This window comes from Nycticebus coucang, chromosome 4 (genome assembly GCF_027406575.1).
Source record: "Nycticebus coucang isolate mNycCou1 chromosome 4, mNycCou1.pri, whole genome shotgun sequence".
Lineage (NCBI taxonomy): Eukaryota > Metazoa > Chordata > Mammalia > Primates > Lorisidae > Nycticebus > Nycticebus coucang.
This window is the reverse complement of record NC_069783.1, coordinates 145,289,857-145,303,008: the sequence shown is the minus strand read 5'-3', so window position 1 is coordinate 145,303,008 and position 13,152 is coordinate 145,289,857. Positions and strand designations below refer to the sequence as shown.

The 13,152-nt window shown below is 41.4% G+C and overlaps 1 protein-coding gene across 2 annotated transcripts in view; it reads left to right on the top strand.

The window, feature by feature from the left end:
- HPS4 (HPS4 biogenesis of lysosomal organelles complex 3 subunit 2) overlaps positions 1–13,152 on the top strand; it is a 38,377-nt gene that overhangs the window by 459 nt on the left and 24,766 nt on the right. Inside the window, exons 2-8 of one of the 2 annotated variants that reach the window (XM_053589790.1) lie at positions 415–672; positions 1,497–1,997; positions 4,089–4,179; positions 6,261–6,404; positions 9,421–9,447; positions 11,784–11,891; positions 12,329–12,445. In XM_053589790.1, coding sequence (XP_053445765.1) covers positions 1,957–1,997; positions 4,089–4,179; positions 6,261–6,404; positions 9,421–9,447; positions 11,784–11,891; positions 12,329–12,445 — 528 coding nt within the window. In that variant the 5' untranslated portion in view covers positions 415–672; positions 1,497–1,956. The remainder of the gene's footprint in view (positions 1–414; positions 673–1,496; positions 1,998–4,088; positions 4,180–6,260; positions 6,405–9,420; positions 9,448–11,783; positions 11,892–12,328; positions 12,446–13,152) is intronic. The other variant, XM_053589791.1, reaches the window with a different exon arrangement.

The window sequence follows — 13,152 nt, the reverse complement described above, 5'->3', positions numbered from 1 at the left end:
CACAGCGTCCAGGCCACTTCTTGACCCCTGGGTTATTACTGAAACTTCCCAGGCTTCAAAGCTTTTTCTAGTCCCATCCTGACGTCCCCCTGCCCCAGAGTCATTACTGGCCTCTTCTAGACTTTTCAGAGATAAGAGACTGGACCTTGGCAGTGTAAGGCCCAGTTCTCTGGGGACGAGGTTTAGAGGGGCTTCAGGCTGCTATCCTTGGTTCTAGGAACAGAAATGCCCCTGCCACAGGCACCCGCATACTCTCCACAGAGTACAATGAGTATGGTCCTGTAGAGGTCCAGTCAAGATATCTACAGCTGAGAAATAATAGAGATTTTAGAGGCCATCGAAGATTGAGTGGGGTCCTCTCTAGGGACTTCTGTCTTTCAGAGGGATTTAACGAACTGTATTGTGTTCCCACAGATGGCAGAATGGTGAGCAAGCATGAGATCATGTTGCTGGGGACATTAAGTTTGGAGAAAGTGACAATAGGAATAAAGTTTTGAAGTGACCAAGGGGTTGTCACATGGAAGGATTAGACCTGGTTTTATGTGTTCCTGGAGAATACTATCCAGACCAGTGAGTGGAGGTTACTGGGAAGCAGATTTTAGTTTGGTAGAAGAATAAATTTATGAATTGCCAATCTCTGTCTCTGGAGGGTGCAAAGCAGAGACAATCAAGGTAATTTTTGGAGGAGAGTACAAGAGACAAAGATTAAATGATGCCAGGGTCCCTTTTGATTGTGAAATTCCATGATCTGAGTTATCTTTCTCTTATGGGAGTTTGAAAGCCCTTGATAAAGTTCTCTTTGTTGTTTTGAAACTTGCCCAGCTCTGGAATTCTGCGTGCTCAGATTACTTTTGGGGTGTTAAGGTGATAATTTCCTAATTTGGGTTCCATTATTACTATGGCAGCAGCATTAATTCGTATGGCTGTTTTTAACACCCAGGACATTTTCACAATAATTATTTAATTTCTTTCTTCTGTGAGGCTTGTGGTGTGCTTGCTTATAACTGTTAAAGAAACTTAAGTCCCTTACTCTGAAGTCTCTGTTATTCTCCTTTCCTTCTTCTTTTTTTTTTTTTCTGAGATAAGAGTCTAACTTTGTCACCCTTGGTAGAATGCTGTGCTGTCACAGCAACCTCAAACACTTGGGCTTAAGTGATTCTCTTGCCTTAGCCTCCCAAGTAGCTGGGACTACAGGTGACCACCACAAGGCCTGGCTATTTTTTTCCTTGTAGTTGTCATTGTTGTTTAGCAGACCCGGGCTGGGTTCGAACCCACTAACCCTGGTGCATGTGGCTGGTGCCTTAACCACTGAGCTATGGGTGCCAAGCCCTTTACTTTTTTATTTAAAAAAAAATTTTGTTGTTCCCTTCTTTGTTTTGAAACATCGTTGTCACCCTTATAGAAAGTTCCTTTTAAATGTACCATTTGTTTAACCCTGCTGGGTCACATGCTCTTTCACGGGTTTTTGAAATAGCTATTTCTTGTGTTTGTTTCAGATTCAAGGCACTGATGTTTGAATTGGAAGCTCCAAAACTTTTAAAAAGAACCCTCAGAATGGCTTTGAACTGGACAAGCTAAAAATTTCTTCAAAATACCGCCTCCACATTTGTCTACCCCATTGGGCCTTCTCGGAGACATCTTTCTGTCAAGCTGACTCTCATGGCTCCAGACTAGTAGATTTGACCTTTCTGCTAGGATTCTCCCACTTTATTATATTCTCTCTCAGAGTTGTAAGAGATGTAGAGATATTCATGAAACTGAAGAGCCTACAAGGAAGGGAAGTGACACTTTCATGCTAAATGAAAACAAAGCAAGTGGCAATTGTGATAACACATGAACCTACCATGTCTGGATTCACTGGATTGTGAAGAAAGAGTAACAGCCACAGCTGGGGACAAAGAAGTGATACTGAAAAAGTAAAACCAAAAGAAGAGAATGAGGACGGCTGCCAAGTAAATGGCCACCTCCACCTCCGTAGAGACAAAGTTAGCCTCTTGGTGAGTTCCAGGCCTGCTGTGGTTTAGCTCTCACTAGGCTACTGGATGGATCTTTTGGGTTAATTGCAGATTTCCACCCAGATTATTTTGCTTTTATTAAGCAGCCAAGTTAAACATGTGAGCTGTTTTTTTCCAAAACCAATCTATTTTAACCTTGAAAGCCTCTTATAGTGTTTGAATAAGTCTGGCATTGCTGGTAGATTGTAGAAAAGATAGCCACATCCGGTACAAGCAGCCAGCTCTGATAATAATGTGGGCAGTATAGTGTTCATGTTGGAGAGACAAGGAATGGTTACTTTTGAGAGTTATACCAGGAGAAGAGGTTTGGCTAGATGGCTATTGAAGGGTATTACTCAGTGTTTGCCTGAAACTCAGTTCCTTTCTCAACTTGAAAGGGATTAATCCTTTCTCATAATTCGGTTCAGGAAACATTAATTAGGGAGTTGAAAGTGAAAGGCATGGTTTAACTAGAATTTGCAGCTTTTAGTGATCAGTTATATATGTGGAAGTAAAAAAGATGGAGCAGTTCAAAAAAACACCCAAGTTTCCTTTTGTGTTCCTGTATGAGCAGGGGTGCTTGAACTCAGAGAGGGTAGGGAAAGGGAGAGACAGAGCCAGTGTCAAGTTTCTGAGTTAGCTATGAAACTTTCGAGGCTTTTCGATCTGGACTTGTCTGGCAGCCATTTGTACCTCTGCCTCTAGATCTCTGGGAAAGTGGACTGTGTCTGGATAGAGCTGATGCTTGTTGTCAGGAAGATGAAGTGGAAGCCAGGGAGAGAGGCTGGAGAAGGCATAGATCCAGAGGAAAAGTGCACAGGTGACAAAATGGTCACATTTTTCCTTGTGCTACAGCTTCATTAATGGAATTTTGGAGATTCAGAAGTAAAACCAAGGCCCAGCCTTTGAGGAGTTTGCTTTGTGATCTTAGGAGATCATCATAACATTAAGAAATTATAATTAGGGGTGGTTCCTGTGGCTCACTGGGTAGGGTACCGGCCCCATATACCGAGGGTGGTAGGTTCAAACCCAGCCCCTGCCAAACTGCAACCAAAAAATAGCCGGGCATTGTGGTGGGTGCCTGTAGTCCCAGGTACTCAGGAGGCTGAGGCAAGAGAATTGCCTAAGCCCAAGAGCTGGAAGTTGCTGTGAACTGTGATGCTACAGCACTCTACCGAGGGCCACAAACTGAGACTATGTCTCAAAAAAAAAAAAAAAAAAATTATAATTAGGGCAGCACCCATAGCTGGGTGGGTGCTGGCCACATACACCCAGGATGGAGGGTTCGAACCTGGCCTGGGTCAGCTAAACAGAAATGACAACTGGAACAAAAAAAAAATTAAAAAAAAGAAAAGAAATTATAATTATACTGCAGAGCAGTCTGTAAGAATCTTCAGGGATAATCAGAAGGTTACGGAAATTCGGAAGAAAGATTTCTTTGGGCTTATGGAATCAGGAGAAGGTTGATGAACAAGCATGCTTGAGTGATACCTGATGAGGTTTAGACTGGTAGAGAGTTCAGTGTTTCTCTATAAACCCTCATAGGCTCCTGTTTTCCCCCATTTATAGACTCATTGCCCTGTGTGAAATCACTTATTCACATAGCAAACTTAGAGCACGCTGTAGGCCCTCAGAAAATGTTTGTTGAGTGAATATATGAATTACTGGTAGAAAGGTTATTTCTGGAGGTCTTTGGGGTCAGCAGTTGTGCAGAGTGAATTGAAGACACTCCTAACTTATTTTGTTATCAGAGCCTTAAAAGAACATTATCAGGCCATGTGGTTGTATAGTTAAAGTTCAGTGTTTAAAGTAAGAGCAGTCATTGTGGGCGCTCGTTTTTCCTCTTGCTACTCATGTCTTTTCTAGCAGATGGTCTGACAGCTGGATAGAAGCATATTTTTAGTTTGACTCTCCTGCACTTGTGGAATGGTGGTATCTATTTGTAGCTATTGGGGTTCTTTCTCCTCTGGGGCCACCAGACGGCTTTTATACACAGTAATGAGCCCTGTTCAGGCTGGGAAATTGGAACCTGTGTTTAAAATGCCATGATCACTGGATATAAGGAAACATGGCTCCATTCTGTTCTCTTGCCAGGTGGAATTATTTTTTTCTTTATGATGGTTCCAAGGTAAAGGAAGAAGGTGATCCAACAAGAGCTGGCATTTGTTATTTTTATCCTTCCCAGGTAAGCCACACAGCATTTTGTTGTTCAATGGGGATCCATCCTGTTGCTTCTAACTGGTAACATTTCAGAAGTATAGGTTTTAGATTAGGACAGTTCTCTGCCAGTCCAGGCATTTGACATTTCTACTGTCTTATTCCTAGTTGTATTATTTTGTATTGTTCTGGTCTTAAAGTTCCTAGGTAGCTCAATACTTCCATCATCCCTAGCTTTCTGTTTCCATTGTGGTTTTTTGTCTCTCTCTGCCCCCAATTTTTTTGATCAGCTCATTTTTAAAAGCTTTTATTCAAACATGCAAAAGTAGAGAGGAGAGTATCTAGCTTCAAAAGCTGTATACATTTCACCATTATTATATGACCTATCCTAACTTCCTCTTTCCTTTTTTCCCCCACTGGGGCAAATTCTAGATGTTGTGTCATCTTGCCAGTGTCAAGTAACATCTCTAACTGAAAAGGACATTATTTTAAACATTACCACATCTAGCAATGTGGCATGATAGATCACTCTTATAATCCCAGCATTTTGGGAGACTGGGCTGGGAGGATCACTTGAAGCTAGAAGTTTGAGACTGGCCTGAGTAACATAGCAAGACCCCTATCTCTATAAAAATAATAGAAAAATTAGCAGGGCATGATGGTGCATACCTGTAGGTCCAGTTACTCAGGAGGCTGAGCTAGGAGGATCACTTGAGTCCAAGAGTTAAAGGTTACAGTGAGCTGTGATGAAGCCACCATACTCTAGCTCACAGTCTTGACTCTGTCTCAAAAATAAATAAATAAATAAATAAATAACATAAAGAAAGTTGTAATAATGAGTAACAATAGTTCCTTAATATCATGAGATATTCAGACTTAAAAATATTTAAATTTTTCCATGTTGAGCCTGGTGTCACCACAGGCTCATGCCTGTTACCCCAGTACTTTGGGAGGCCAAGGTGGGAGGATTACTTAAGGCCATGAATTTTTTTTTTTATTGTTGAGGATTCACTGAGGGTACAATAAGCCAGGTTACACTGATTGCATTTGTAAAGTCCCTCTTGCAATTATGTCTTGCCCCCAGAAGGTGTGGCACACACCAAGGCCCCACTTCTCTCTCTCCTTCCCTCTCTCTGTTAAGGCCATGAATTTGAGACCAGCCTGAGCAACAGCCAGATCTGTAGTTCTAACTACTCAGGAGGATTGCTCAAGTCCAGGAGTTTGAGGTTACAGTGAACTTTGATTATGCCACTGCATTCTAGCCTGGGCAACAGGGGGATACACTGTCTCTGAAGACAAAATACAAATGAAAAAAACCCTAAATTTTTCCTTGGTATCTTAGATGTTACTTAGTATGTCCTGTCTTCCTTCCATTCATCTGTCTGCTCATTCTTCTATCCTTCTATCTCTTTCTTTGTTTATCCTAATCAGGATCCAAATAGCATTCACATATGTTATTTGATTATTTTATATTTTTCATCTTTTTTAGTAACATCTTTATTTACCTGCTTATCCTTTTTATCTCCCCCCATGCCAGTGAATTATTGAAGGAACCAGGTAATTTGTGCAGGAGAATTTTAGAATGTCCCACCCTCTGGATTTGGCTGACTACTTCCGCACGTGGTATCATTTCATGTCCTCATCCATTGTATTTCCTTTAAATTCATAATAAGATCTAGAGCCTTGATTAGGTTCATGTTCAGTTCTTTGAGGCATTGAACATTCTTCAATATGTGGTGTGTATGTTTTTGCTTGCATTACATAATGTCTGGCTGTCCCACCTGGTTTAGTTAAGGCTAAGATCGATTAGGAGATTCTGTATATTAATACTCATGTGATTACATGCTGAGTTGGAAAATTGGGATTAATCTGGGCCACTCTGGCCACTCCAAGCAATGGATTTGAATAGGAATGAAAGGTTTATGTTTCTGATCAAGCAAGTGGCTATAATCTTAGGAACAAAATACAGTTCTGTGCAGTTGGCTCATGTGTTCACTGTGGGTATTCTCTATGTCTGGATTTAGCCTGTAGGCTTTAGTTTGCTCTAAGAAATGATGCAAGAGTTCAAGAATTTCAGTCTGATGTCTGGAATGTGCTCCTTTCCCACAGACCCTGCTTGATCAACAGGAGTTGCTTTGTGGACAGATTGCTGGAGTTGTCCGCTGTGTTTCTGACATTTCTGGCTCTCCTCCCACTCTCATTCGTCTGCGGAAACTTAAGTTTGCCGTAGAGGTCGACGGAGATTACCTTTGGGTAAGTTGAACAGACAAAATCAGTGCTGAAGTGTTGTGATGATAAACTTTAGAAAGTTATACTCTTTGGATCTCGAATTTAGATTCTGCTATCCTTGTACTGTTTTCAGTAGTTGTCCACATTTCCTGTGACACTCTGCCAGTGCCTGTGATAATTGAGTGCTGTTCAAAACAGTTCTAACGTAGCCTGTATCACACATGGGCTGCTTTCTCCTTTTTGGTGTTTTGGGTTTTTTTTTTTTTTGCAGTTTTTGGCTAGGGCTGGGTTTGAACCTGCCACCTCTGGCATATGGGGCCTGTGCCCTATACCTTTTAGCCACAGGCGCCACCCTGTTTTGTTTTGTTTTGAAAGACTTAGGCCAACCTGTGAAAATTCTGTGTACTCCATATCATAATTTTTTATCTTCATCTCTTCTTTTTTATACTCCCTATACTTACTGCGAAGTGACCCCTCAAAGACATTGATGGATATATATTAAGTTTAAGAACCTGTTTTTTAAAAAATAAGAATAAAAACTATTCCTTTTTTATTTTCTTATTTATTTATTTTTTGAGACAGAGTCTCACTTTGTCTCCCTCAGTAGAGTGCCATGGCGTCACAGCTCACAGCAACCTCAAACTCTTGGGCTGAAGTGATTCTCTTGCCTCAGTCTCCCAAACAGCTGGGACTACAGGTGCCTGCCAGTTTCTTTTTTTTAAGAGATGGGGTTTCACTCTGGCTCAGGCTGGTCTTGAACTCCTGAGCTCAAGCAATCCACTCACTTTGGCTTCCCAGAGTGCTAGAATTACAGGCATGAGCCACCATGCCTGGCCAAAAAACATTTCCTTTACATTTAGTGGTATCATATTATCTAAAGTTCTATTTTCCCTTGCCTACACTTATTTTAAGGCTTTCTAAGGTGAAATGATGCTTAAATGTGGGGTGGTATGTTCAACTTTGTAGGTATTATTCCCAACATTTTATTACAAAAATTTTATAACATATTGAACAGTTGAAAGAATTTCACAGTGAATACTTACATACCTCCATGATTCTTATTAGCATTCCATTAGTTATACTTGCTTTATCATGTATCTATTTATCCATCCCTTTATCCTCTCATCAGTCCAGATGTTTTTTATGCTTTTTAAAGTCACACATGTTGTATTGTACATAGTGTACTCCTCCCCCACCCCCAAATACTTCATCATGTCTGTCATTAGGGTCAGTTTTGGCTTGTGGTTCTTTTTGTCTTTTGAGGGAAATTTTACATTTAGTGAAATACACGAACCTTGATGTACCATTTGATGCATTAGGACAAATGGTACACCTGTACGTCAATCCCTGTTAAGATACAGAATGTTATCATCACTCCAGTAAGCTCCCACATTTTTGCCTAGTCATTTCTTCCCCTCTTTCTAGGCAATTATTGCTCTTAATTTTTTGCTGTAGATGTTCTAGAACATCCCATGAGTAGAATAATACATGTTAGATTATATGCTTTATACTTGAAGGGGTGTCTAACCTGCCGCCTGTGGGCCAAGTGCTGCTTTTGTGAGGACTTTCTTTGCCTATTTGTGGTGTCAAATATCACAAAGAGCATACACAAACCTTTTTTTTGCTAATCAGCTTGCATTAGTGTTGGTGTGCATACATACTTAACCTGTGGGCCAAGACAACCCTTATTCTCCCAATGCATGGCAGACAAATAAAAGATTGGACACTCCTTTTTACAGGCTTTTGTGTCTTACCACTTAACATTTGTAATATTCATTCAAGTTGTTGCATGTATTGGTACTCATTCCATCTTATTATCAAACAGTATTCCATTGTCTAAATATGTCATAGTTTATTCATTCTCCTTTTGATGGACACCTGAACTGTGTCTGTTTTGGGGCATTAAGAATGAGATTGCAAGGAATATTCTCCTATGAGTCTATTTGTGGATTTATGTGTCAGGGCCCCAGCTTATCTGCTGTCCTGATGGGACTGCTGCATTATCTCCCTCGGGAACAATTACCCTTAGGTGCCTGAGGGCTATTCACCTTAGCAGAAGGGAGAGAGAGAGAAATAGTCTTAGAGGGAGAGGAGCAGTCTTAATAGGAGAATAAATTTTAGCAGTCTTCGTAGAGAGATGCCCTGGGAGCAGGAGAAGTGAAGGAGTCAGAGCGAGCTGGTCTGTGAAAGAATAGCATGCAGGCTCCCCGACTCACCTTTCCTGCAGCTACTTACAGACCTAATCCCATGGCTATTTACACCACAGGGGTAGAGAGACTGTCAATCACTGACGTTCTGGTCTGCTGAATCCCTTCCCCACGCCCTTATCACCAAGGTGTTATATTACCGTTACCGGTGTTTCTTCTTATCACAGAATGTTCCGAGCTTAACTCTCCCTTCTCCTTTCCTTGAGCTGTATGGTCTGCTACATTTATGTTTTCAGTTCTCCTGGGTAAATACCCAGGCGTGGAATTGCCGGGTCATACAGTTGGTGTGTTTTTGATTTTTTTAGGACATTGCTAGCTAGACCTTTTCCCCAAGTGGTCGTACCATTTCGTATTCCCACCACCAGTGGATGAGAATTCCAGTTATTTTGCACCCTCATGACCATTGATATTGTCAGTCTGTTTGATTTTAGCCATTCTGCAGGATGTATAGGGGTGTGTTATTGTGATTTTCTTTTCTTATTTTTTTTTTGTTACTTGTGATTTCCATTTGCATTTCTCAGATGACTAACTATATTGAGGCCTTTTCGTGCGTTTAATGGCCATTTGTGTATCTTCCTTTGTCAAGGGTCTATTCAAAGCTTTACCTACTTTTTAAATTGAGTTTCTTTTTTTTCTTGAGTTGTAGTTGTTTATTTATCCCAGTTACCAGTTTTTTGTCAGATACATATTTTTAAAATATTTTCTCCCAGTTTTTGGCATGTCCATTGATTTTCTTAATGATGTCTTTTGATGAGCAGAAGTTTTAAATTTTAACGACATCTAATTTTTCAATTTTATCTTTTATGGTTACTGCCTTCTGGATCCTGTCTAAGAAACTACTGCCTACTGCATTGGAGAAGGTAGTCTCCATTTTTTTTTTTCTTGGTGAGATTTTTATAGTTTTGCCTTTTTTATAGGGCGGCGCCTGTGGCTCAGTGAGCAGGGCGCTGGCCCCATATGCCGAGGGTGGCGGGTTCAAACCCAGCCCCGGCCAAACTGCAACAAAAAAATAGCCGGGCGTTGTGGCGGGCACCTGTAGTCCCAGCTGCTTGGGAGGCTGAGGCAGGAGGATCGCCTAAGCCCAGGAGTTGGAGCTTGCTGTGAGCTGTGTGATACCACGGCACTCTACGGAGGGCAATAAAGTGAAATTCTGTCTCTACAAAAAAAAAAAAAAAAAAAAATTAGGTTTATAATCCATCTTGGAGTAATGTTTGTGAATGACGTGAATAGAAGTTAAGGGTCATATTTTTCAGTATGGGTATCCAGTTGTTCCAGCCTAATTGTTAAAAAATCTTTCCCTACTGATCCCTTTGGCTCCTTTGCCAAAGATCAAATAAATGACCATTTAAGTGTGGGTCTATTTCTGGGCTCTTCTACTGGTCTATTTGAAGATTCTATGTGAGTACCACACTGTCCCAATTTCTACAGCTTTATAATATGTCTTGAAACCAGATAGTATAAAACCTCCAATCTTATTCTTTTTCAAAATAGCTTTGGCTATTTTATTTATTTATTTATTTATTTATTTATTTTGGAGACAAAGTTTCACTTTGTCACCCTTGGTAGAGTGTTATGGCGTCACAGCTCACAGCAACCTCCAATTCTTGGGTTCAAGTGATCTTCTTGCCTCAGCCTCCCAAGTAGCTGGGACTACAGGTGCCCTCCACAACACTCAGGTATTTTTAGAGACAGGGTCTCACTCTTGCTCAGGCTGGTTTTGAACTCCTAAGCTCAGGCAATCCACCCGCCTCGGCCTCCCAGAGTGCTAGGATTACAGGCCTGAGCCACTGCTCCTAGCCTCTTTATTTTATTTTTAGAGACAGAGTCTCACTCTTTAGGTTGGATTGAAGTGCAGTGGCATGACTGTACTTCACCACAGCTTTGAACTCCTGGGCTTACGTGATCCTCTTGCCTCAATTTTTTGTAGAGATAAGATTTTGCTCTAGCTCAGGCTGGTCTCAAACTTCTGAGCTTAGGCGGTCCACCTGCCTCTGCCTAATAGAGTGCTAGGATTATAGGCAAGAGCCATCTTGCCTGGCCTGATTTGGCTATTTTAGGTTGTTTGCATTTCCACTGTCAAATCAGTTTGTCTTTTTTTTTTTGAGTTAGAGTCTCACTATGTTGCCCTCAGTAGAGTCCTGTGATGTCACAGCTCACAGCAACCTCAAACTCTTGGGCTTTAGAGATTCTCTTGCCTCAGCCTCCCAAGTAGCTGGGACTACAGGCGCCCGTTGCAACACCTGGCTATTTTTTTTTGTTGCAGTTGTCATTGTTGTTTAACTGGCCTGGGCCGGGTTCAAACCTGCCAGCCTCGGCACAGCGCCGTAACCACTGTGCTATGGGCGCTGAGCCCAGTTTGTTGGTTTCTAAAGAAAAGCTGCTGGGTTTATGATTGTAATTGCATGCCGTGTATAGATTACTTGGGGAAGAAAAAAGCACTTCTTATGTGCCAGATTATTGCAAGCTCTGGGAATACATTAGTGAACAAAACAAAGATCCTTGCCCTACTGTAGCTTACATTCAGGGGAAGTTTTTTTTTTTTTTAGTTTATTTGTTTTCTGTCGAGTTTATTAGTGATTCTTTTGGGACATATTCCTAGAGGTAAAATTACTGAGTCAAAGAATATAAACTTTCAGGCTCCTTAAACATGTGACTGATGACTTTCTAACTCAGCAAGTATGTTATCTTCTGTAGAACTCAGCATTACACTCCGCATTTGGAGATCTGGGACTGTGATGACGCAGTCAGTTTCTGCTCTCAGAGCACGTCGTCCATCTGGGGAGACGAGATGGCCATTTGTGTAACAGTTTGAGTCCTGTCCAGTGTGTGTAATGAAACTCAATTAAATTTCTGATGTCTAAATACTAATCCTAACAATACTCAGGTGAGAATAGAGGCCAGCCTTGGCTAGTCTTTCCAGTACAGGTATCACAGAGGTGCTGGAATCTGTGAGGCAATTAAGTGTATGGGGAAGACCTGGGTAAATGAGGGCATTTCAGGTTGGACAACAAGAACAGAGTTACAAAAAGTACTTGTTCTCTGTGGAGACCAGCTTGGCTGGAGGGGAGGGTGTGGACTTGGGCTATAGAAGATCAAACCAGTAAGATCTGGCAATAGAGAGCCCTGGATGCCAGGATTCTGGGTGTGGACTCAAAGAAAAAGAAAATGCCTGTCTTCCTGGTTTCCCTTTGTATAGGTGCTGGGCTGTGCTGTAGAGCTCCCTGATATCAGCTGCAAGCAGTTTCTGGATCAGCTGATTGGATTCTTTAATTTTTACAATGGACCTGTTTCTCTGGCTTACAAGGTATGAGTATCATGTTGAGCATCTCATTCCCAGAACACACTTTCTCTGGGGTCTGTCAGACTTTACATAAACACATCGTGTCCAGGAATAATGTCAAGGGCCCTTGAAACCCCTCTCATATGCCTTGGTCCCCAGTTCCTTAAGTCCCATTCATTCCCAATGTTGATCCCCTCTCCTCTTCACCTGGGGATAGCTAGAAAGACCCTTAACTTCTATTCATATAATTCACAAATATTAATCCAACTTTCCATCCTTGCCCAGAAGATTCCCCGGATCTGTGACAGGGTGGGTTATCAGAGTGGGAAGGCGGGTGTTCATGTGTGAAAGAAGGTCAAAATTGGCCTCCTGAGGAACGGTTTTCATGGTAGTTGGGATTCTTGCCAAAACATCTGTCCCTCAAAATGTCAGACATTGACCTCCGGCTGTTTGTATTTTAGAACTATTCTCGGGAAGAACTGAGCACGGAGTGGGATACCTTCATTGAACAAATTCTGAAAAACACCAGTGATCTGCATAAGATATTCAACTTCCTTTGGAACTTGGACCAAACTAAAGTAACATTCTCATCCTTCTTATTTGTTTCATGCATAAAAATAGAGCTTTTTACTATTCCTTAAATGAACTATTTCTGGAGAAATGAGTAGACTGTCATATCTCAGGCAAGGTCGTGGTTAAGCCCTGCATTCAGTCAGTAACTGTGTGCACTTGGTGCACTTGGACAAGACAGCTCATCACTTAGAGCAGCGGTTCTCAGCCTGTGGGTCGCAACCCCTTTGTAACAATGAAAATACATCCTGCATATCAGATATTTACATTACGATTCATAACAGTAGCAAAATTACAGTTATGAAGTAGCAACGAAAATAATTTTATGGTTGGGGGTCACCACAACATGAACTGTATTAAAGGGTCACGGCATTAGGAAGGTTGAGAACCACTGGCTTAGAGCCTCACTTCCCTTATTCATAAAATGATGTCATAATACCTGCCTTCTAGAACTGTTTGGATGATAAACTAAGGCAGTACCTAACATGACACCAAATAAATATTCAGGAAAAGGAGCAACAATTTAGCATTTTTTGGTGTCAGCAGTTCTGGGTATAGTGAGGTAGAATAGACCCAGTGCATGACACAGATTTTACTGTGTGACACATTCTCCCTTTTCTAGGCTTTGAGCTATAGCTTGTCCATCTGTGGTACTGCCCTCCCTTCCTTCTGTCCCTTTCTGATCGCAAGCATGCTGATGGGAGGCATGCCGCTT